This window comes from Jaculus jaculus, chromosome 8, assembly GCF_020740685.1.
Source record: "Jaculus jaculus isolate mJacJac1 chromosome 8, mJacJac1.mat.Y.cur, whole genome shotgun sequence".
Taxonomy (NCBI): domain Eukaryota; kingdom Metazoa; phylum Chordata; class Mammalia; order Rodentia; family Dipodidae; genus Jaculus; species Jaculus jaculus.
Window position 1 is genome coordinate 31,109,976 of NC_059109.1, and position 24,111 is coordinate 31,134,086.

A 24,111-nucleotide genomic window follows, 5' to 3' on the forward strand; every position below is an offset into this window, starting at 1 on the left:
TGCTCATAGACATTGTTAGGCTCTGGAAATATAGTGGTGTGTAAAATAGATATCATACTCCCCTGGCTCCTACTGTTTCCTATTTAAAAAATACATGAATGTATATAAATTGCACCAGATTGTAAAGTACATGAGTCTAGAACCTAGAATTTAGTAACCAGGTATTCTAAATGTGTATAGTTCTCTACAATGTTTGAGAATTTTACTCATTCACCAAATTACTAAGTGGTCCATACACAGATGTAAGCCACCTTTCTCAGTCTGGAGCTGCTATAGGTTGTAGTCTCCTCAAGTTTGAATTCTAACAGAAAGCTCAGTATCATTTATAAATAATTTTTAATATTTTATTTATTTATTTATTTATTTATTTATTTATTTATTTATTTATTTATGTGTGAGAGAGGAAAACAGGCAGATAGAGAGAGAGCAGGCACACCAGGTCCTCTAGCCACTGCAAACAAACTCCATACTCATGTACCACCTTGTCCATACAACTATACATGGCTACTGGGGAATTGAACTTGGGTCCTTTGGCTTTGCCAATACGAGCCTTAGTGGTTGCTAAGCCATCTCTCCAGCCTTACAAATAATTTTTAAACCAGGGATTTTTATGATAGTCATTGTTCGTGTGCACTTGGAACATATATTTGAGGAATATTAAATTTACTGATTTTCTTCAATTCATTGCATGCACTGAAATGAAGGTAGGATATGAGTTTGTTGGGGTTGTTTTTAATTGCATGAAATGTCTACTTCTCAGTTGTCTGTGTTTTGAATTATTAAAAACTATGAAGGCAATAGAAAAAGCATGTGAATACAAATTACTGGTCCTAAAGCCTTCTATTCAAGAACCACAAACTGTATTCTGGAGGGTAAGACTCACACCAGTAACCCTGTGGGTTTACATTATTCTGTTATGGTAGTCTGGTTCTCTAGAGTCAATGTCCAGAGAGAAATAATTCCTTGTAATTCACAAGTCACAACACTAGATCACTAGATTTCATGCTGTGTGAAGTTAGAATACACCAAAATACAATTCTCTATAGCAAACTAGTGAGTAAATTGTGCAAACAACCTGACCTTCTGAACAGATACTACACAGCAATTTTTACCTCGTAACTTAGTGGCAGCCAGGGGCCAGTGTTAGATATCATTGTCCATCATTCTCCACCATATTTTTTGAGACAGGATCTCTATCTGAACCTTGAGCCCACCAAATTGACTACACTGGGTGGCCAGCAAACCCCAAGGATTCTCCTATCTCTCTCTCTAGCATTGGGATTGCAGACACACCATATCATGTGGGTCTTGGGGATCTGAACTCAGGTCCTTGTGTTTGTGAGGTAAACACTTTACTGACTGAGCAATATCCTCAAACCCATAATTTTATCTTTTCTCACTGGAATGTCAGCTCAACTGGTTTTCAATGTTGAATGATTAGATACAGATAGATATTTTTAATGCAACTATCTTTTCTTTGACCTTCAAATCTGTTGCTGTTTTGAAACTTTGCTGCATAAATAGAGGCTCAAGCATACACGTGACATTAAAGAGGTTTTTTTAATCTTTATTATTTTTTATCTTTTTTTGAGAGACAGAAAGAGAAAGATACAGAGAGAGAGAGAGAGAGACAGAGAGAGAGAAAATGAATGCGATGGGGCCTTCCACCACTGAGAATGAACTCCAGATGTGTGCACATATACAACATTGCACGCTTGTGTCACTGAGCATTTGACTATGTGTACCAACAAAAAAATATATATGCATTTAAAAAAAGCCAGGCATAGTGGCACAAACCTTTAATTCCAGCACTAGAGAATGCCATGAGTTCGAGTTCGAGGCCACCCTGAGAAAACTTTGGGCTAGAAAGATGGTTTAGCAGTTAAGGCAGTTGCCTGAAAAGCCAAAGGACCTCAGTTCAATTCCTCAGAACTCAAGTAAACTGAATGCACAAGGTGGCACATGCATTTGGAGTTCATTTGCAGTGGGAGAGGCCCTGGTGTAGCCATTCTCTATCTGCCTCTCTCTCTCTCTCTCTCTCCCTCTCTCTCAAATAAAATTAAAATAATATTTTTTAAAAGATATATTGATAACTTTCACTCATTGTGTCTACTATCCATGCTACAATCCAGTTGTATCTTCTAGTTAATGAACTGTGTACAATCTTGTAAATCACTATTTATTCCAAATATAAACTTGGTAATTCTTCTTCTATTCTGAATTAGTAACTTGTACTTACTAAGTTTGGCTATCTCGTGAGTACACATACTACATTCTTGTTGGTTTTCTTTGTCATTATGAAATAGATAGCCCCTGTTCTGTTTTCCTGCAATCTTCTGGGCATTGACAGATGAGTAAGGGTATTCAAGTTAATTGTTCCAGGTGTCTTCCTCTTCTGTTTAGGTTGGTAAGAAGAATGGGAGGCATTGGGAAAGGGCTAAGGAAGGCTTTAAGAAAGAATAGTAGATTCTTTTATATATATATTTTTTTTAATTAATTAATTTATTTATTTGAGAGCAACAGACACAGAGAGAAAGACAGATAGAGGGAGAGAGAGAGAATGGGCGCGCCAGGGCTTACAGCCTCTGCAAACGAACTCCAGACATGTGCCCCCCTTGTGCATCTGGCTAACGTGGGACCTGAGGAACCGAGCCTCGAACCGGGGTCCTTAGGCTTCACAGGCAAGCGCTTAACCGCTAAGCCATCTCTCCAGCCCAAGAATAGTAGATTCTTATACTCAAAAAATTCACAGGTAGAAGCTCTTCAAGATTTCTTTGTCACGTTGCTTTGAAATCAGCTAGAAGAAAGAAAAAAATCTAGTCATTCAATTAACACTTCAACTTGAATTAATTCATCTTAAAATTTAAATATTATAAATAAATATTGCTAGATTATAATTGTTGTAAAGATTGTTTAATATTTAATGTGTTTGCATTTGTTAAATAGATTTTCTTAAGTTAATATTATTACCTTTTGATAATGAATTTATTTTTAGAGCATGAATACTTGACTAATAAGAATTTAAAATCAACTTCTGCACTTTAAAAATATTTACAAAGTTAATCAGAGTTACTAAAATTGTTTTGATAACTCTGAATAGCTTATAATTCAGTAAGTATGCATTTTAAATATAGGGCAAACATTAGCTTAGCTAAGTAATGCTTGAAAGATCCTCTAAATTCTCTAAGGCTGACAGCTAAGAATGGACAGCATTATTATCTTCTCAAAAAACAGAACTATTTATTAAAATGTACTTAATATATGAACTGAAGAGCTAATTATGCATCTGTTCTTCAGAGACATGTCAGATGACAGCTGTGAGGAAGAAAAAAGGCACTGTTCCTACATTGCCTTGAAATGAATAAAATCTGAAAGACTTTTTGTGTCATATTTTAGGCATTCGAGTGTCTCACTTCAAGTCAATTGCAGAGCATGAACATACTCATTTTGTGCTGATGATCTTGAATGGTTACTATTCCAGTGTGAAAAGAAGCCCTGCATTGATTAATCTGTGAAACAGCAAAAGAAAATGAAGTCAAATGGCATTCATGCCAGCCATATCATTTAAGAACAAAGACTTTCTGTTTTTAACAGTAAATAGAAATATACATTTGAGAAATTGAGATTTTACAAAAGATGAGCTTTCTGATATTACAAAACATATGCAATTCTTTGAAAAAAATGATGTATGCAAATAACTTGTCCTGGGATTCATTACTATGGAAATTGTTAATGTTACTGAGAAAAATATCAGTTATTTAATATCAGTGTTAAATTTTAACCTTTGTTTTTATTTAAAAGTAAAAAAAAAGTGTAGTGAAATTATATACCCAAAGTACCTTATAATTCTTTTTTAAAAATAGCTAACTCTCCCTGTTGCTATTTTGTAGGTGAAAATTGGATGGATATCTGACACAAGTAGCCCTGGATCATGTTTCCCTAGAAAAGATACAAACAAAGCAGAACCCCTTTCTAAATTGCTTATACTGTGAATTTCAGATTAGCTGTTCTTGAAATTTCAATTGTAACTTGAAATGTAAACTCCCAAACTGATCAAGTTTAGACAAAATGGGAGCCCATATTTGCATATTTTAGCAATTATTAACTTTACCCTGATGAGCTTAGAGGAAGAAATGCTAATGGCTAATATTAGCCCCACTCAGCTGTGTCTAGAATAGGCTGTGAGGATTTAGAAGCCTCTTGGAATGCCATGCACATTGGCAAGCACTTCTAATCCCAGTGCTCAATAGGCTGGAGCAGGAGGATCATAATTTCAAGGCTAGTTTCGGCTCCATATTAAGATTACAAGGCAAAAGAAGAGGAAGAGGAGGAGGCCACAAACAAGCAGAAACTTACAGAGAAATGCTTAAACTTTAAACTGGGGTTAAGAATTTATTTAAGATCTTAATATGTAGTATCCACTCTCTTATAATTATCTGTATAATTTATCTCACATTATTAAGGCCAAATTGTTCTTGAGGTCTAGTTTCCTCTGATGACCCTTGGGAAGCATTTGTCAAGCAAACAGTATATCATAAAACTGGTATTTTAAATCTATTTTTAAAAAGATAGATGTTTTGGACTGGAGGAATGGCTTAGTGGTTAAGATGTTTGCCTGCAAAGCCAAAGGACCCAGGTTCAATTCCTCAGTACCCACTTTAGCCAGATGCACAAGGGGGTAAATGTATCTTGAGTTTGTTTGCAGTAGCTGGAAGTTCCGGGAATACCTATTCCGCCCCCCTCCCCCTCAATCTCTCTCTCTCTCACTCCCCCTTTTTTCTATGAGGTAAATAAATAATATATTTTTAAAAGATGGATGTTTAATGAAAAATACAATTACCTCCCTTCTTAAGTAATTGAGTGTTACATAGTTAGTTAATTCCCTGACTTGACTTTTTCTAGAATTACTTCACAAAAATTATAGTCTACATGCACCTAATGATTCTCTTTTTGAGACAATCAAAGAAGCCATAAGAAAATTACTGTATAACTTTCTTCTCTGCTGAGTTAATGTTACAATACCAGAGGGAGAAATAAGTTGAGTGATTTATTGTTACATTCTTGAGGTAAACAGGTCATATGCACTAAAGTATATTCAGTATTGTATAGGTTTCTATTTAAAGTAGAAAATGGGGGGGGGGTAGAAAAAGGAATCAGTTTCTTTGTTGTTCTGTTCACTAACAGGAACTGAACCCAGTACCTTATACATGCTACAGAAAGTACTTTGCCACGGAGCCACATGCTCAGCCTCCGACATATCATTCTTAGAATATAAAGTAAAGGTGTAAAGTATAAAAGTGGGTAAAACATTTTTTCATGCATAAGTATATAAGCAAAGAAAATATATCTTTAGATGTTATGCTTCTTAGGAAATGCTTTCAGTATTTCTGGAATTTATGATTTTTATTCTTATTAAAGTAAGGAATGCATAAGCTAAACAAAAAAGAAAAGATTAATTGATATGGTACAAAAATAGGGTTTATTTTACTTAATCAAAACTACAACATATTAAACAATGGCTTTATAGGAATTGATTGTGTACACACACACACACACACATACAGACACGGATTGTTGACAAAATATGCCCCTGCTGAAAAAGTTTATAGTTAGTGATGAGTTCTAACCATTGTATTGGGAAAAAATGAATTAATCATATTGGCACTATCTTGAACTTTTGGCTCAGTTGGTAACAAGATGACCCAGAAAAGCAGCAACAACCCTAATAGTTATGTCTGTCTTAATTGAGCCTTTGAGTATCCAGGAAGAACCAAGAAATCCCTCATACTCTTATACCTAAACTGTTGTGGGCATCCAGAGACCTGTGCTCTTACATCTGGGAGGTTAATAGGATCCAGAACTTCCTGTTGGAATATAACCAGACATGGCCAGAGCTAAGTTCAGGCTTCTAAGAAGATTGAAGACTTACAAGGAAGGGAGGGAGACTCAGGTAGGTGCAGTTCTTCACAAAAATCTCACTCTGAATACCAGTGGCATCCTGAGGCTTCCTCTTGGCTACTCTTACATCTGATTATCTAGTTCCACTTTCACCTCAGTTGAAAAATTTTCCAGAACAACAACCAAAGAATGGCTATACTTCCAATTAAAGTTGTATTATAGCAAATGGGGAAAAATTAGATCTAGCCAAAGGGAGTAGCCTTGGGGTCCAGAATTAGTGCCGTGGCTTCATTGTGCACTAGTGACTGATTGAATCATCACACTATTTAGCCACCTTCCCTCCTCAGGTTGGGATGGTGTTGATCACATGGGCCAAACCCCAAAGCCCATCCTGGCATGGTTGATCTCCGGTATGATCATTCCCCGTCTTGTACCATCTTGCTAGCATAAAGTATCAGTTTTGCTCCAAGGTGCTCTCCATGGATGACAGAAACAATGCAAAGCCTGAACATACCAGGATTTAGAGGCTGCCTCTCAGGAACAGGGGGAAAGACTAGCTAGCATCTTTGCCAATTATCAGTCTAGGGATGCGGGAGGCATGCATGGGGGAAGGGCCCAGCTGTGAGCAGGTGACATAGCACAGTCAACTTGTGGTGCAGACTAAGCTCTGATTTATGAGGGTTTTTTTTTTTTTAATGGTCATGCTTAGTGTTGTTCTAAGATCATACACTAGGATAATTTCTGTAATATACATAAGTTAAGGATGAAATTATCAAGCAACTAGAAATTGAGCTATTCATGTTCATGAGGTTATGCCAACTAGCTTATTTCTTTTTACTTAGTTCCAAAAAAAGAATAACATATTACTTTATATCACTATTTGATTTTCCCTTACATTATTTCTTAAACTATACAGTTTAATATACATTTCCAAAAGACTTTGGATGAATTCCTTGGCTTCTTCTGATAGGGTATTTAATAAAAGTCCTGTTTAGACTCAAGTCAAACAAGCTTGTCTATTGTGTTCAAATATCATTCACAGTTTTGTTCTCTACCTTACAGTTTGGGAATCCTTTTTCCAGTTGGCTTCCTTGTCTTCTTTTAAGTGAGATGAGCACTTACCTTCAAAGTAATAAGATATGCATACATTTTAAAATATTCAGGATAAGCGACCTGCATTATTCTATACCAGTGAGAGTCAAGAATACTATGTCTTTATATTTTACTCATATATGTAATTGTTCAGTAAGTAATAAATGGAAATCAGAAATGAAATAGTACAGATGACATCAACTCACTACCAAGTATAAAACTCAGGGGGTAGAAGCTAACACAGAGTAGATAAGATAAGACCACCACCACTGAGAGATCTGAATTACAGTGATTCTTTTTTTTGAGGTAGGGTCTTACTGTGGCCCAGGCTGACCTGGAATTCACTATGTAGTCTCAGGGTGGCCCCGAAGAAATCACAGCAGTCCTCCTCCCTCTGCCTCCCGAGTGCTGGGATTAAAGGCATGCGCCACCACGCCCAGCACTGTGATTCTTTATAACACTCCAAATCATCATGGCCTCACCTGGAAATACAGACCCTTGTACAGTTCCCTGATTGCTAACTAAGGTGTACAGAATACTACTGGGGGCAGCCTGTAATCTGTCAGGCATTTCTTTTACACTTCTAGATTTGCACTCAAAAGTAGCAGTAATTCAGTGAGCCGGGCGTGGTGGCGCATGCCTTTAATCCCAGCACTCAGGAGACAGAGAGGTAGGAGGATCGTCATGAGTTTGAGGTCACCCTGAGACTCCATAGTGAATTTTAGGTCAGCCTGAGCCAGAGTGAGACCCTACCTCAAAAAAAAAAAAAAAAAAAAAGTAGCAATAATTCAAACTACCTAGGTTTAAACACACAAGTTAAAATTCTGAAACCAGTTTATTATTTGGAAATTGAGGTATGAATATTAAACAGAGGCAAGTATAAAATAGAAAAAAATGTGCTAAAGAAAACCATTCTCAAGTTATCTATCCCTTGACTGCAAAGAAAAATGAGAAGTGTATTTAAATATCAGTAGACCAAACTCATCCATGAGCACATACCTACATTCTACAGAGTAATTATAAATTAGTAAAGAAATAGCAAGCACCAATTTGTTGGACCAAGGATGTATGTTAGCAGCATACCCTCAGATTCCACAATATATGTATTTGTTCAGTAAGTAGTACATGGCAACTAAAAATGAAATGGTACATAAATGAAATGGTAATGGTTATGACTTATTCATATATTTATTGTTGTTCATATATTTTAATCTTATTATGAATTATTATTATGCTTATGAAATGTCTTCTTGAATTTGCCCACATAAATTTCCATTATACACCACATTAAAACATTAATATTTGTTGGGTTGAGGTTCTGAGGGGAGAAGACTTTGGAGTTAATATTATTTGTCTCATAGTCCAGTAGGCCAAGTGGAAACAGGTTCCTTCAGTAGCGACCTTGGGCCTTTGCTTAAGCACCTATTCAAAGATGAAAAGGGGCTTGACTGCTTTCGGGAGACTTTGCTGCATAGAACAAGTTCTCTATCAGCCAGCCAAAACATGTTCTTTGAAAGTACCAAAGGTCCTTTCTGGTTTCTGTTTGTAAGGCCCCTTCTAGAAATTATTATTATAGTTCTTTAAATCAAGCCAAAAGATGTCATTAAAATAAAACTAATTCATAAAAGTGTAAACTCTTTCAGAATATACAAAGAAATGGGAGGTTATTTGTTGGCCAACATTTAAGAGGTACCTATAGTTTGAACTCTCTGTACTTTACACTTAAACTGGCTAACTGTCTAGGCTGTTCCTTTTAATTTACTGTCTTTTTGGGGGCAGAGATAAGATGCCCTTTTTTGGAGAAAAAAAAATAAACTTTTAATTTTCCGGTATATTTCTTATGTTTATAAACCCTAAAAAATAGTTCAGTGCCATAAAATACTTGTGTTTTAAGTTGTTTCCAAGTCATAAATTCCAGCTGCCTAAAATAAAGCCACAGTCTGTACCATACTAGGCCTTTCCAGAGTGTTGTTCAAGAGTTTTTAAACTTGGTCCTAAATGTGCCCCCAAAAAGTACACAAGCAAGTGCATATATGTAGAAACATCCCTCTTGTTAGAGGTAAAAAAAGTAGAGCAATGCATGTGTGAGCATATGCATATTATAATTTCCCAATATTACATATATATGTGTGTCTCAGAGTCATATATGTATACTTATACATACATATACAAAATATCTTGTATATGTTTCATATATATCATACAGAAAAATTAATGAATACCATGTAGCTTAATATTATTCAGACATTAGTGACCTACAATGGAATAGTGCCGTTGGCAAGAAAAATAATGGAATACATACATACAAAAATTAAGAGATAATAAATAAAACAGATACTTTGACTCAATGAACAAAGGAGCAAATGGATCAATAAGATATCACAGGTTGCTAGTGAGTAATGAGGGCGAGGAGTTTCTTTCACTGAAGTAGAAAAGATGGAAAAGAAAACATTAATTAGAGTGGAGAATAATGTGAGTTTAATTTTGGAAAAGCTGATGTCCAGACACCAGGGGAAATGTAAAGAGGCAATTGAATAAGTATGTTAGTAGCTCAGGATCATGTGTGACAACCAACTGAGAGATAGTAGAATAAAAGACTCGAAGAGGGTCCTTTCAGTGAGAAACAAGCGAGGCTAGACTTCAAGAGCAAGACTGGCAGTAAGACCCCTGGAACTCCCACTTAAAGTGGGTGACTTGCTTCTTCTGAGAGAAACCTGAAATGTCTTTTATTGGTCTTCATAAATATCTGAATCATTTAAATATTTTATTCTATAATTACTAATCACCTGCCTTGTATATCATACTTGAGAATAGGGTACATAGAAAGACCTTGGTTCCTCACTAATTGGTTTTTCCCAAGTGATACCATCTTTCTTGCAAGCACTATCTAATTAAAATTTGGAAGAGAGCTAAATGCATCTCAAAATCTGACAGTTCTTTCTGAGAACATAACTGATGGTGAAATGAGTTAATGAATCTTCTTCTTGGAGCTTAATTCACTACTTCATCTGTCGAGACAGATGCTGGGCACCCTGGTTTCTCCTTCAGTTCTATTCTGGTATCCTCTATCTCTTGCAGCCATAGACTACACAATTACAAACACTGGAAATATAAGTTATGCAAATGAGATGTTGAACCATTAAAGCCAAAGCTTAAAATGTCTGGAGCTGAGCAGATAGTCCTGCCTTCCACTCTGAGTGAATAAACCTTGATCAATACCTTCACCAGATGAGCCAAAGCAGACCATGAACTTGTTAAGGAAGTTAAAACTTAATCTCATGTTTAAAGCTAATGAATTGTCATAGAATAAATAATTATATGGCCAAGGAGAAATGAAATAAATTCTCATTTTATAGGAGGAAATATATAGTGGAGCAAAACTCTCACTTCATAGTGGCAAAGACAGAGAGAAAAGTTAGAGTGGAACTGAGGACAAAATATGTCATTGTAAGGCTGGAGAGATGGCTTAGTGGTTAAGCGCTTGCCTGTGAAGCCTAAGGACCCAGGTTCAAGGCTCAGTTCCCCAGGTCCCACGTTAGCCAGATGCACAAGGGGGCGCACGCGTCTGGAGTTCGTTTGCAGAGGCTGGAAGCCCTGGCGCACCCATTCTCTCTCTCCCTCTATCTGTCTTTCTCTCTGTGTCTGTCTCTCTCAAATAAAAATAAATTAAAAAAAAATTTAAATATGTCATTGTAGGCTGCACCCCTAGTGACAGGCTTCCTACAATAAGGCCCCACTTTCTAATAGTCCATTCAGCTAGGGATATACCAATGGACTATTCTCATGAGGTTAAAGCCTCATCAGCTAATCCCAGTTCAAAATCCAAACCCTTAATATATGAGCCTATTTTTGTAGGAAAGAGAGCTTCATGTGCAAACTGTAACACCTATTTTAGTTATTATTTTTTCAGATTGAGTCACAGTGCCACCAACAAATTGTATGAAATGCCTGGTTTTATACTGGGTTTGAAAAACTTTTTTTTTTTTAAGAGATTGTTTTTGTTGTTATTATTTTCTTTTCTTTGAAGATTTCTGAAATACAAATATCTCTCTATGACTACCAAAATATGAATATATTGCCTATTCCATCATGTTGAAGTCTTTCCAAGCACCAACCAGAACAGACCCTGCTTAGATGAGACTGGCAATATTCAGAGTAGTATGGCCAGCTTCCAGGAAATTCTCTTGTCTCACAACAGTGCTGGTGTGATGGGATTATAGAAGCTTGCCACAGCCTCCAGCTTTTCACATGTGTTTAGGGATAGAACTCAGGTCCTCCAGTTTGAGCAGGGAGCACTTCATCCACTAAGCCATCTGGAGCATCCAGCAATCATCTAGATATTAATGATATCTTACTTCGTCTATCATTTTCCAAGCAGACAGAGACATTTTAAAACTGGTGCCTCTAAATATTTTCATTAATGATGTACTCAATATTATGGAATTAGCAACAGTTATTCAGGAACCCAAACCTTGTAAGAAGTCCTAAAGAATTGAAAACCACTTGCCTAGTAAATAGTAGAATATCCAAGGGACAGCTAAGTTCCAAGTACATTTCTATATCTTTATAACTTTCATAGAAACACCAACCCAAGGACATTATAATGTTTAGTCTCTCTATGTTTGAGTCTGGTCCATGAGGTTGATCCCCCCCCAAAACTAATACCTTTCCTAACTTCAATTCACAATTGTTATTGGTAATATGTAAACAATACAACCAAGATCTGAATTGAGTAAAATAAATCCTTAATGTCCTCTGCTAATGGGGAGGAACCTTGGCAGATCTATAACTCTCTTTGGCCAGAGCTGAATCATTTTCGGAGCTTGTTGATTACAAATGAGTAGTATTTCTAACTCTCCTAGCTGAGAACAAGGAAAGGTAGAGTATAAATTTACACACAAAAACTATAAATGAACACATTTTGTGAGGTGGAATGCTTTGTACTTTTTTGTGATAGGATTTCCATCTCATTATGATTATCTCACTAAATTCAGTGCTGGAATGATTCAGGTGCTTGGCTGAGGAGCCTGTTGGAGTAAGAAGCCTGCCTTTAGCTGCAGCAGATATGAATGGTGTCTAAGTACAGAGCTTTCAGTGTTAATGCCAAATTTCTTGAGGTCAATTGTTACTACTCCTTTCTGGTTGTCATTGGGGAAAAAAAAAAAAAAAACTCTTTCTGCTTTAAAGTTCCCACATTTATTTATTCATTCTTTTGTGTATAGTTTTTCATTGCATCCAATCCTTACTAAATCTGGTATTTTTCCTTCCTTTAAGGTAATACCAGCGAGCAGTAGTATTTCTCATACTAATGTTGCCTTGTACTTAGTAAATGAACAACATTGCTTACTTAGTGAAATGCTATATCCAGTTTTATACAAAGTCTAGTAGCTCTAATACAATTAGTGATTAACCATCTAGGTCTTCTGTTGCAAGCCCTTAGTAAAGTGCCAGATTACAATTCAAGGGGGATGGTTTTAGAGCTCATCTGACATTGTGATTAAATGTGGGCCCCCTCCTCCAGCAGAGCTCCAAGTGAAATCAGTGAAAGCATTCCTTAAAAACAGCCAGGTATGAATCTGGAGAGTGTCTGGGTTTCCATAGCGACCTGCAAATTCTGAAGGCTGTCACCGGAGGAAGGCTTTCAGTGTCTGAGAAGCCAGCTGGGAAGGGGCAGGCTGAGTTTGTCTAATCCTAGCCTAGAAGTAAGTGCCTGCTGCTGACTCAGAGCACAGTCTTCTAGACAGAGACCGACCATAGGAACACCTCCCAACTCTACAGAGATGGGAGAGCGATTGTTAGCATGAGGACCGTTACAGGGTCCTGCCCTTCACATGGTTCCCAGCAATGTAAGGTGGTGGCTGAGGCCCTCTACCCAGGATCAAATCCTGACACTTCCACTGTGTCTGGGTGGCTGTTCAAGCTACTTGCTGGTCCATGTGCCTCAATCTCCAAATCTGTGAAGTGGAGGTTATAGTACTGGGATCTGGGAGATACCTCAATTGATAAAGTCCCCCTCCTCAAGCCGAACAACAACCCCAAAGCCCAGAATCCATGTCCATGGGGACCTTGTGTAATACCAAGACGCTGATAACAAGATCAGAGATCGAGTCAGGAGAATTTCCTAGATACCATCAGGGTGCTGCAAAGAAGGCCTGCAGAGCTTGGACACAAATCAGAAGCCTTGCCACAAATGAGCTGGAAAGATGGGGGCCTGCTTGAAAGTTGTCCTCTGACCTGCACACATCCTCCATGCCTGCACTGCCACACATGCACAAACATGCGCACACACAGAATGTTTAAATAAACTATTTATAAAATTCTTTAAAAACGTAATTGCAACAACAACAACAAAAAAAAAAACATATGTTGGCTATGGCAGGTATTTCTGTCATTTTGCTTATGTATATTCAGTTATTTTACAGTAATGTTTACCCAGAAACATCCAGAATCTGAGAGAAAACTCAGGGTTTATTATTCCTGGGTGAAAACTCAGAATCTGTACCTATCTGAACTCTTAAATCCTATAGAGTACAACCCCGGGATCTCTTCCACTCCAGCAGGAGTAAGGATTGGTGCTTTCCTTGTGTTAAAGACGGTAAGAAATTTGGGTTGATTTTGACACCAGTTGACATTGCCATATTTTGACTCTCTCACAGATAGGAAGTAAACATTTGTCTTATGAAAAGCTTAGAAGGCATTATTGAGCTTTCAAAGAGGAGGTATGTTTTGAGGCTAGAGAAATTGCTCAGTGGTTAAAGGCACTTGCTTGCAAAGTCTGATAGCCGGGGTTCAATTCTCCAGTACCCATGTAAAACCGTATGTACAAACTGGCATATGTTTTCTCTTCCCTCTCTTGTTATCTCCCTCCCTCGCTCTCTCTAATAAACAAATAAAAATACTTTTAAAAAGTATGTTTTCCTAGCCAGTCATGGTGGCACACACACCTTTACTCCCAGCACTTGGGAGGCAGGGATAAGGAGGATTGCTATGAATCTGAGGCCAGCCTGAGACTACATATTAAATTGCAGGTCAGCCTGGGCTAGAGCAAGACTCTACCTCAAAAAAAAAATTTGTTTTGTTTACAAGTACATCCAACAGTTTTATTTAATTCCAGTCAAGTATACACATAGAATTCTTTTTCAAAATACACATTTTGAGAGACTTTTGACCTCTAATCTAGATAATTTTGTGCCCTAAGCAATGGCAATATTTCCCATAGTGACTTATCACTCCTTTCATAAACTGAAATGAACATAAACATATGTCTTAAACAATGAACAAAGATAATTAATTACTCAGTAAGTATCATTTGTAGGAATGATGTCCTAATAACAGATATTCTCAGAAACCTAACATTTATCCCTTCATGTGCAATTTTTCCCTTTATTGATATACATTTGATTATTTTTATACGTTGAAGGCTATTTTTGCTCTGTGGTGAGTGCAATTGAATTTTTTTATTATCCTTTTTTGGTAATATGTTTAAACCATTTTTTAGGTACACTGTGAAATAGATGCCCAATGTCAGTTGCCCTTAAACTGTAAGGATTTGACAATTGATATTTTCATTGCTTCTGACTTTTCTGTCAACTAGCCATGTTAGTGCATATTTACCTTTCTCGGAGTCTCCTTCCCTGTGTCCCTATCACTTCCACTATAGATACGTACATAAAATCTGCTATGTGGGAATAAGAAAATTCTGGTTGAAAAACACAGATGACCTAGCTTCTGGAACCACACCAATTATTACCATAAACCTAATTTGTAAATTCTTTTTGTAGAAGGAATAGATCCCACTTTGGGGACCATAGAGTTCATAAAGTTCTCAGACACTTTGTTATTTTTGTTTGTTTGTTTGAGGGATTTCTTTGTGTGGGCCAGAGAGTAAATTTCATAACATTGAATTTAGTGGAAAACTATTTAATAGATAAATGAAGAACCTTCCTAGCATATTCATTTGTTTATTGACAGAGTTGTTTATGAAACAACTTGATATGAAAATATTCTCTCTTTATTTTACTACTTATACTTTTCCTCAGTCTATATACTATCCATTTCTCACTTTTTCTAATGTAGCTTAACAAAATGAATCTCATGTTTTATACTATAAAAGCATTACCTGAGAGGCATTTTTTAAAATACCAATAAAATATCAAGTACATTACAAATATGCACTTATCTAAGTATTTTAACTCTCAAACATACCTAGAAAATTTAATTTCAGGTAGCTATCTATCTGTCTGTACACATTTAGGGTGCCTTACCCTGTACAGAAGGTCTAAGACTTTTATTTTCATTATTAATATCTTTTAGTCTCTTTTTCTTGGTTGACAATTTTTCTTAAGGAACAATTTTTGTGCATAACTGTGAAGTCAAGTGTATGTTACTGCCTTTCTCTTGTTCCTAGCAACAGAAGAATGGACCACAACCCGCTCCAGCCTGAAGGCACCATCATCAAGGTCAGCCAGAGGGGGATACAGGGAGCACCCCTATGGTAGATATTGAAGGTCTTCCTCACCTGTGACCTCACTCACCACAAAGACAATTCATAGCCTGTGGTCTCCAAACAAACAGCAGCAAGACAAGTAATAGTCCTTTTCTGTTTGCTTTTTGTTTTCTTTCTAGGTATAACTGCTTATGATTACTCTCAGATCTTTCTTGTATTTCCCTCTATATTGTTGGCGTGACCTTGACAGTCGTATTATTTTACCAAAAAAAAAAAAAATGACTGAAAAGACATTGGCAAGCATAGTTTATAAACTATTCAGTAGGATGATAATCTCTTGGTTGTTTTTCACTGTTGTGTGTACCCTTCCAGCCCTCTTTTCTTTTCTTTTTCTTTTCTTTTGTAAGAAAGAGCATGAATCTGTTAACAGATTTTGAGTCTTAACCAACTAGCAGAACCTTTGTTTAGGGTTGCTAAAAGACTGTAATATGATTTTTGAACTAGCAGATAATAAAGTTGTAGATAAGATGTTTTAACCTGTCTTTTAATACCTACTAGTTAGGTTAAGATGTTCAATATTAAGTTTGTAAATTTAATTTTAAATGCTGTTTTAATGGAGTCGAAAATAAGTAGCTAAGTATGTATGTAGCTAACTGAATTTGTTCAGTGTTTTAACCTGTATTTGTTTAAAAAAAAGAAAAAAAAACACATAAAGTTCCATGTGTAAGCTTCTCTAAATAGGAAACCACAATTTGTCAAATATGTTTGCCTAATTTGTCAATAAAGCTGAAAACTTTTGTAAAAAATAAATTTGGAATTACTTGTTTTCTAGCTTTAAATGCCTGCTTTATTTCTTCTTCAAGAGATGCCTAAAATGTTTTCTATTTAAAAATTACAAAAATGAACCCAAGCCTGTTTTAAGATATTTGTGCAATACTTAAAATGTATTAATAACTTATGGTTGTTAAATAATTTAAAAGTTAACAAACTAAACTGTTACATGAATCATGGTTAGTAAACACTAATGTATAACATGTTAATGGAAGATGGATTTAGAATAATAAATGGATTTAAACTATCCTCTAAGCTTTATCTTGCTAAACACAAATTCTGATTGACCTTCTTTGCATTAGCCTGTCTCTCGTGAGAAAGAGTAATGGAGTATAAAGAGGTAAGATTACCACTTACCACTGTCTAAATGCCTAGTTCTTCAACCTTTGAGTTTCCCCGCACATTAAATATCCCATCCAACATGTAAGCATTGCGTAGATTCACTTGATTGTTTTCACTCAGAGAAGTATGTGGACTTCATTTGCGTAGTTTTAACAACTTGTTTTGACAACCAAATCATCAGTGTCACTGGCCAGTTGTTGCGATTCAACCTCAAAAACTTTATTTGTAATTTTCAGTGCTAAATATCACCGCCCTTGAAGGCAGTTTAGAGGGCTATTTCTTTTGAGACTATCAGATTGATGGCTGATGATTATTAAGAAAATATGTCGCAGGACTCACAGGATGACTAGACGTTAAACAGGTAACACTAATAGTAACTGTAAGTTTCCTATGCAACAGTAATGTTAAATCTTCTCAGTTATTAAGTTCCTGAACGTTAAAAAAGTAAACCTACAAAAATATAACAAATAGGACTGTAGGCTATTAAAACAACTAATTAACATTAACTAGAGGCACCAAAATTATTTTACAATATATAACCCTCAAGGTAATAAACAGAACTAAAATTAACAATAATAGCAATGGAACTCTTATTAACATCAAATGTAAGCTAAATTTTGATGGAAGAAAAGAAAGACTTGATGATAGGGATGAATGCCAAAACTGTTTCTCTTTGGAATATAGTTTTTTTTGTTTCTAGTGGCTTTTTGTCAATGTGATTGGTTTACTTTTTTTGCTGCTAATCAGCTTAGGCATATTGCTGTTCTGTTTTGAAAGCTGGAGTTGCATGCTATTAGTTTCTTGAAGTGTGTGTTTGTCCTCAAATAAAACTGTAAATATCCTTTATAAAATGCAATAATATTTAATTTTCGTTTTTATTCTTTCTCCTTTTCTCAGGGGCCCACAAAGAATTCATAACTGAATAGCGGATGTAATGGGCCCAGAATGATAGAGGTAAGTTTGCTTTCAGAAACTTCATATAGATAATCTTTATGAAAGCATGATTATAATGCAGCATCATAGCAATGGGCTAAAAGTCTAAAGGCCTGAAAATACTTATAGCTATCACTGGTGATTGGCTCTCCATGATCATAGTGGTTAGTACTCTGTGAAAATACTGAAAGCTTAGATTGGTGTTAAGGAACTGAATTATTTCTATTGTTGACATAAAGACCTGATGTGTCATTCATCTAACAAAGATAAGTTTTTTTAAGAGCATGGGAAATGAAATGAAAACTCAAGGTTTATCTTTAGCCCTTTTCTATAAACTACTCTTCTATACACTAGTCCCCTAACTGCACAAAGAGAGTGCTAAAATATTTACTCTGAAGACATAAAAAGAGGAAGTCACAATCACTGGTGAAGACAAAGTGAAGAAAGAGAATTCCAGTGTCAAAGTCCAGCCTATATCCTGTCAACAAGTCCAATAAAATATCTAAACACCACCACATTTTTCCAGTAAACTAAGCAATAAATTCTATGTTTCTCATTGACTATGTTAGTTGTTTAGAACATGCTTATTGAGTAATAAGTAATACTGGAACTTGAGACTTGCTCTCTGTATGTACATAAAAACTGGATATGAGTTAATATGCTTCCAATAAAAATGATACAACAGTTATAAACTCCACAGACTGACGTGAAGCTAAGAAAATTGAAATGGGCATGTGCAATTGTGCAAACAATGTGAAAAACACCTACTTTGGGGACTGGCTAGGAAAATGGCTCTGCAGTTAAAGGCACTTCCTTGCAAAGCTACCTACCCATGAAAGCTGAACACACACACAAACAAGAAAAAATCTATATAGCACAAGTATCAGATGTGCATTTGTCCTGCACACCAATGCACACACACATGCAAGCATGTGCACGGGCAAGCATGTAAACAATAAATAAATAAACTTTTAAAAACCACCAGCTTTTCTCCTTCTGTCTCTGGTTCTCTTTCTATCTATTGATTATATTAATATTTATTATTCAGATGAACTTGAATGAACTAGTTTGAGGTAGGAGAGAGCCTAAAGATTGTTGACATTTGAGGGAAGCACAAAGGGTGAAAGAACCTGACTGGAATAAAAGCAGTAAGGAGCTAATTCCATGGGGAGGAAAATTTATTTTGGGAAAGGGGTGGGTTGTTAGGAAAGCCTTTCCAATTCATGGATCTGGAAAGTTTCAAATTGCATCTGACAGGAACATTGAAGGTCAGGAAGTACTCAGAGTCTAAGGCAGGAAGGAACACAGCAAAGACAAAGCTTGGAGGAGATTTAATCAGTACCTATTTTTCACTAATTGCTCAGAATTTATAGTAAAAGTAGGAGGAAGTGCCCTTTGAGCTGAAACAAAGGATAAGGGATATCCAGCAGAAAAATACTCCATCAAAAGAAGGAAGACCACATTTAGTTTATTTTGTAAATGCTAAGCAACTCTCATCTGAAATACTTTTTCAAATTTAAATTGTTTAAATAGCTATTTAATACTATATGTGTTTCAACTTCAGTCCCTTTGTAGAATCAAAAATATAGATAGAGAGATGGAAGTTCTCAAATTTTATTCATTAGTAACATTCTAAATCTGATGTGATGATTGAAAATGTGTATATATATATATATATATATATATATGTATATGTATATGTATATGTATATATGTATATATTAGAGACAACATCTTTATTTAAAAAATTTTTAATTTATTTATTTGAGAGTGACAGACACAGAGAGAAAGACAGATAGAGGGAGAGAGAAAGAAAATGGGCGCGCCAGGGCTTCCAGCCTCTGCAAACGAACTCCAGACGCATGCGCCCCCTTGTGCATCTGGCTAACATGGGACCTGAGGAACCAAGCCTCGAACCGGGGTTCTTAGGCTTCACAGGCAAGCGCTTAACCACTAAGCCATCTCTCCAGCCCAGAGACAACATCTTTAATTCAGATGTTTTGCTTATTATTCCATCTATCCTTTCTAATCAGAAGGCTTGATTTGATCAACAAGGGAAGAAACCCCATCCATAGTTTGTTACTATTTTGGTATGCTGTGGTCTTATGATGCTAGTACTCTTTCATTTATTTACTCTAAAAGGAGACTTAAATAGGTTTATCTCCAGTGGACTCTGAGGAGGTAGCAAACCTTCCAGTGCATCCCACACCAAGGCGGGTTGGCTATAGTCTCATAGAGCAGCTGTAATGTTTCCCATTCTGGTCAAGGTGGAGCAGCAGTAAATATGACAGAGAGAAAGAGCTGGACACACATCCAGGCCATAGTCAGAAAGGAAGGCACCAGCGCTGAGCAGGATGCAGAAATGACAGTGAACACAATGTGAAAATGTGAGAAGATAGTCTGCAAGCCACAGACACCTCCAATACTTACATTTAACTCATGAAAGCAAGATGTCTTGAAAAATAAACCTGGAGTTTATCAATGAACTTTCAGCCTAAATTAATCTGAATTGGCTGAAATTAATTTTTCCCACCTGGAAGAATGGCACTTGAGTTTGCAATCAAGTATGCATATCAAAAATCAAATTATATATATAGAAGACTAATAACTTATCTGATTATTAAAATGCAGTACATGGGCTAGATTGATGGCTCAGTGGTTATAATACTTGCCTGAAAAGCTTAATGACCTGAATTTGATTCCCCAATACCCACATAAAGCCAGATGCATAAAGCAGAGCATGCATCTGGAATTCATTTGTAGTGGCTGGAGGCCCTGGTGTGCCCATTTTCTTTCTCTCCCCTCCACCTTGAAAATAAATAAATAAAGTATTTTTAATATAATATGTATCTCCAAGAATGAAAAGTCTCCTATATTAGAATGAAAACTTTTCATCAAGAGACGCTACTAGGTACACAATGGTAGGTACTTTCTCTTCTGTGGTCATAGGAAAAGGAGGCTAGGTTCCACGTGCATTACTTTATCATATCATGTCTGTTCTCATGTATTTCAGAAGAGTAATGGCTCCCAAGTATGATGAGCATTCTCACTTCTGACACCCACCTTATGAGGTGATAGAAATGTGTATGGCACATGGAAGTTATAAAATGATAGTACATTCTATTTAAGCACATCCTAAAATTTGATAATGAACTTTCCATACATTCCTTCTGGTGATGCCTTAGGGTCTAAATGATACAGTTAAATGGAAGTAACATCAATAACGTTTTTATGTCTGCTAATATGTGCCCCTTGAAAAATGTTACTACATTCAGGCATGATTGAATTAGAATTAGTGTTATCCCAATTAAGAAGCCAAATAGTGATTCATAGGTCTTATAACATTTAGTTACAAGGTTTTGCTTTCAGTTTGTTAATGTAAAAGAAACCATTTAGCTTAATAACAATTGAAATAATATGCAGATTTTAGATGAAGTTGGCACAAAATGACATATGAAATAATCTCAAAAAGTATTTGATGAAAAACAATTTTCCAAATGCTATTAAAACACTTTATTTCTGTACTGTTTGCTGAAAATTTTTGCTGGTTTTTCTAAAGCCATATTTATCCTTGACAATGTAACCCTCCTATACATTCTGTCTCTGTGCATCTGAGATCATGTGACATAAATCTCAGGGATTGGTATTACTGGGTTTAAAGGGAATACACAGCATTGTTCAGAATTATGAGATGGCTGACTTCTCAATTTCTTTCAGGATGAAGAATTCCTGTTTCTAAAACTTGTTCTTTTGCCATGCCTGTAAGCTCCATGGTTTTTACTGTAAAAAACTATGGCACTGGTTGGGGAGATGTATTGGTCAGTAAAACACATTCATGCATGCCTGAGTATCTGATTCTGGATCCCCTCACCCATTTAAAGGCAGGGAGAGTGGCACACCATTTTAATCCTATCCCTTAGGGGATCCCCAGATCAACCTGACTCACTAGCTACGCTACTTTAATCAGTGAGCTTGGGGTTCAATGTAAGACCATGTATCTATAAATAGGGCAAAGAGTTGCAAAGCAAGACACCCAACATCATCACATGCATGTGCACATACACGTGTGCACACTGCACAACACATATGAAACAACATACATATGAACACACATGCATGTCCCACACATATACATGTGAGAACAGTAAATGAATAAATAAGTTCAGACAATACAGTAAATAATCATGAATAGCTAATTAAATTTTGGGTTATAAAATGTATTAATATGGATTTATACTTGGTAGGATTGTGTAGCATTAACAAGATAACAGTGATATTAATGAAGCCTTCTGTTTTCTAAGCATACATATTAAGAAGTACTTGAAATTTCACATAGAAAATGGAGCACCTTTAAATCTCACAAAAAATAAAATGTGAAAAGTACAATTAATCCTATTCTACAGAATTGAAAGTAACTTGGCACTACTAACTAGTAGTGTAGCCAAAATATAAATGTTTAATAGAGCAAATGTTTTACAAAATTGTATGGAAACTCACAACTTTGAAAAACTCTGATGGAAGTTGGAACTCCCAATATCCCTAATGTAATTCTATAACAAGATAATGAAGACTCACTTAATATTAATACTTTTATTTTGAAGGGCATCTGTCCTTGAATATTCCCTCAAATTTCCAAACTTTGACTTCATCACAGGAAAATGTACATAAAAGTATCCTACTTTTGTCACAAAACATGGCAATAGCCTTTTGTAATACATACATACATATATATATATATATATATACATATATATATATATATATATATATATATATATATATGTAGTTTAAGTTCCATTTGACATTATATAAAATGCTCACATGCACAAATAAACATGAAAGCAGTTTCAGGTTTCTTCTTCTGTTCACAGATTCAGACTTTGTTTTAAAGAGTAAGGGGCAATACATATGTGTGTGTGTGTGTGTATATATATATATATGCATATATATATTGCCCCCTACATCTATATATATTTGTTCTGTATATATTTGTAGAAGCCATAGAACATGCCTCAAGAACACAATTAATTGAGCCGGGCGTGGTGGCTCACGCCTTTAATCCCAGCACTCCGGAGGCAGAGGTAGGAGGATCGATGTGAGTTCAAGGCCACCCTGAGACTCCATAGTGAATTCCAGGTCAGCCTGGGCTAGAGTGAGACCTTACCTCGAAAAAACAAAACAAACAACAACAAAAAAGAACACAATTGAAAGGATCAGCCACATCATTTTCCTAGAGTAATGTGTAACATTTGCCTGGCCATTCTAATTTTTTATTAAATATGTATTCAGAAAATAGCTGTCATTTAAAAGGTACTGGCCTTATATATCTGTCATGAGATTAATTCACTAGTCATTCATGTAGAATTTATTTATTGGTTCTTAACAGATTCTTTAAGGGAGAAAAGGTCACACTTGCTTAACATCTTATAATTTGTTATGAGCAGAATTCAGAAAAAAGATGTTATTTGATTCATAAACCATTTACATGTCTAAAGATCTCACTTATTTTATTAAAGAGAGGAGGAAGGAGAGAGAAAGAGAGAGAAAAGCAGAATGGGTTACCACATACTTGGTAAGTAGTTAAAGTTTTAAGTTTCTGATCCACTATTTTTCATGCTTATCAATGAATTATTAATTTAAAAGAGAAACTTGGAGACAATTGGATCCTATTATCAGACATTTTACGGAAGTGAGTCTACCGCAAGCTAAGGTATCCCATCACCTTATTGACTCCTAGGAGGACTTATACAGTAAGAAATATTCCCTCTCCTACTATGTTCTATCTCTCTCACATAGGAATACCACATTCCCTACAACCTGTTATTTAGGTGTAAGGATATTGTCTGAGTTCTCTGATGGTATGGTTCCTTCTCTTGCCAATACCTCCTCATTGTATCAGTAACAGGACTTGGCATTTCTTAGCTTAGTGTTTCTTCCTGGAAGAAATGCTTATTTTGATCATTTACATTTTTATTATTCTTTACTTAAATATATTTAAACTAGTACATAAAACATAAAATTGTAATTATTAGTGAGGTGTCCCATATAATGAATTGATATATGTGTCCATTGTATGTTTATATCACATTAAACTTTTCTATTTGAGTATTTATGATTCCATATTATAAAAACACTCAAAAATCTCCCTTCAAGCCTATAGCAATAAACAATACATTACTGTTAGCTATAGTCACCCTCCTGTACAACATCATTTGATGATATTTACTCCTATCAAGCCATAACTTTGTAGCCATTTATCAACTTCTTGCCAGTCCTCCATTACATGTATTCTACCATCAACTTTCATGAAATCATTCAGTATTGCTTTTCTGTGTCTTGATTGTCCTATTTCAATCAACAGAACAATCTTAAGTAGCATCCATGTTGTTTCAAATGAGAGGAATACTATTTTGTTGTACATATGTAATACATGTTCTTTATTTGTTCATAAGTTGACAAACACATAGGCATTTTCATTTCTTGGCATTGTCATAGTGCTACAGTGAACATATAAGTGTCTCTCAACTGTGAGTCCTATAAAAATGAAAACACAAATTACAAACTTCCCA

At 35.7% G+C, this 24,111-nt stretch overlaps 1 protein-coding gene across 12 annotated transcripts in view; it reads left to right on the plus strand.

Annotated features, from left to right (window-relative positions):
- The window catches only part of Khdrbs2 (KH RNA binding domain containing, signal transduction associated 2), a 502,543-nt gene that overhangs the window by 432,049 nt on the left and 46,383 nt on the right, over positions 1–24,111 (plus strand). For 4 of the 12 annotated variants that reach the window (XR_006638521.1, XR_006638520.1, XR_006638522.1 and 1 more), the window contains exons 10-11: positions 15,398–15,575; positions 17,507–17,563. Coding sequence is in view for 6 of the 12 variants with exons in the window: in XM_045156385.1 (XP_045012320.1) it covers positions 13,518–13,585; positions 15,398–15,433 (104 nt within the window). In the remaining 6 variants the exon portion in view is untranslated. Of the gene's footprint in view, positions 1–13,517; positions 13,586–15,397; positions 15,761–17,506; positions 17,564–24,111 lie in introns of those variants that run through there. The other 8 variants (XM_045156384.1, XM_045156386.1, XR_006638524.1 and 5 more) reach the window with 4 other exon arrangements.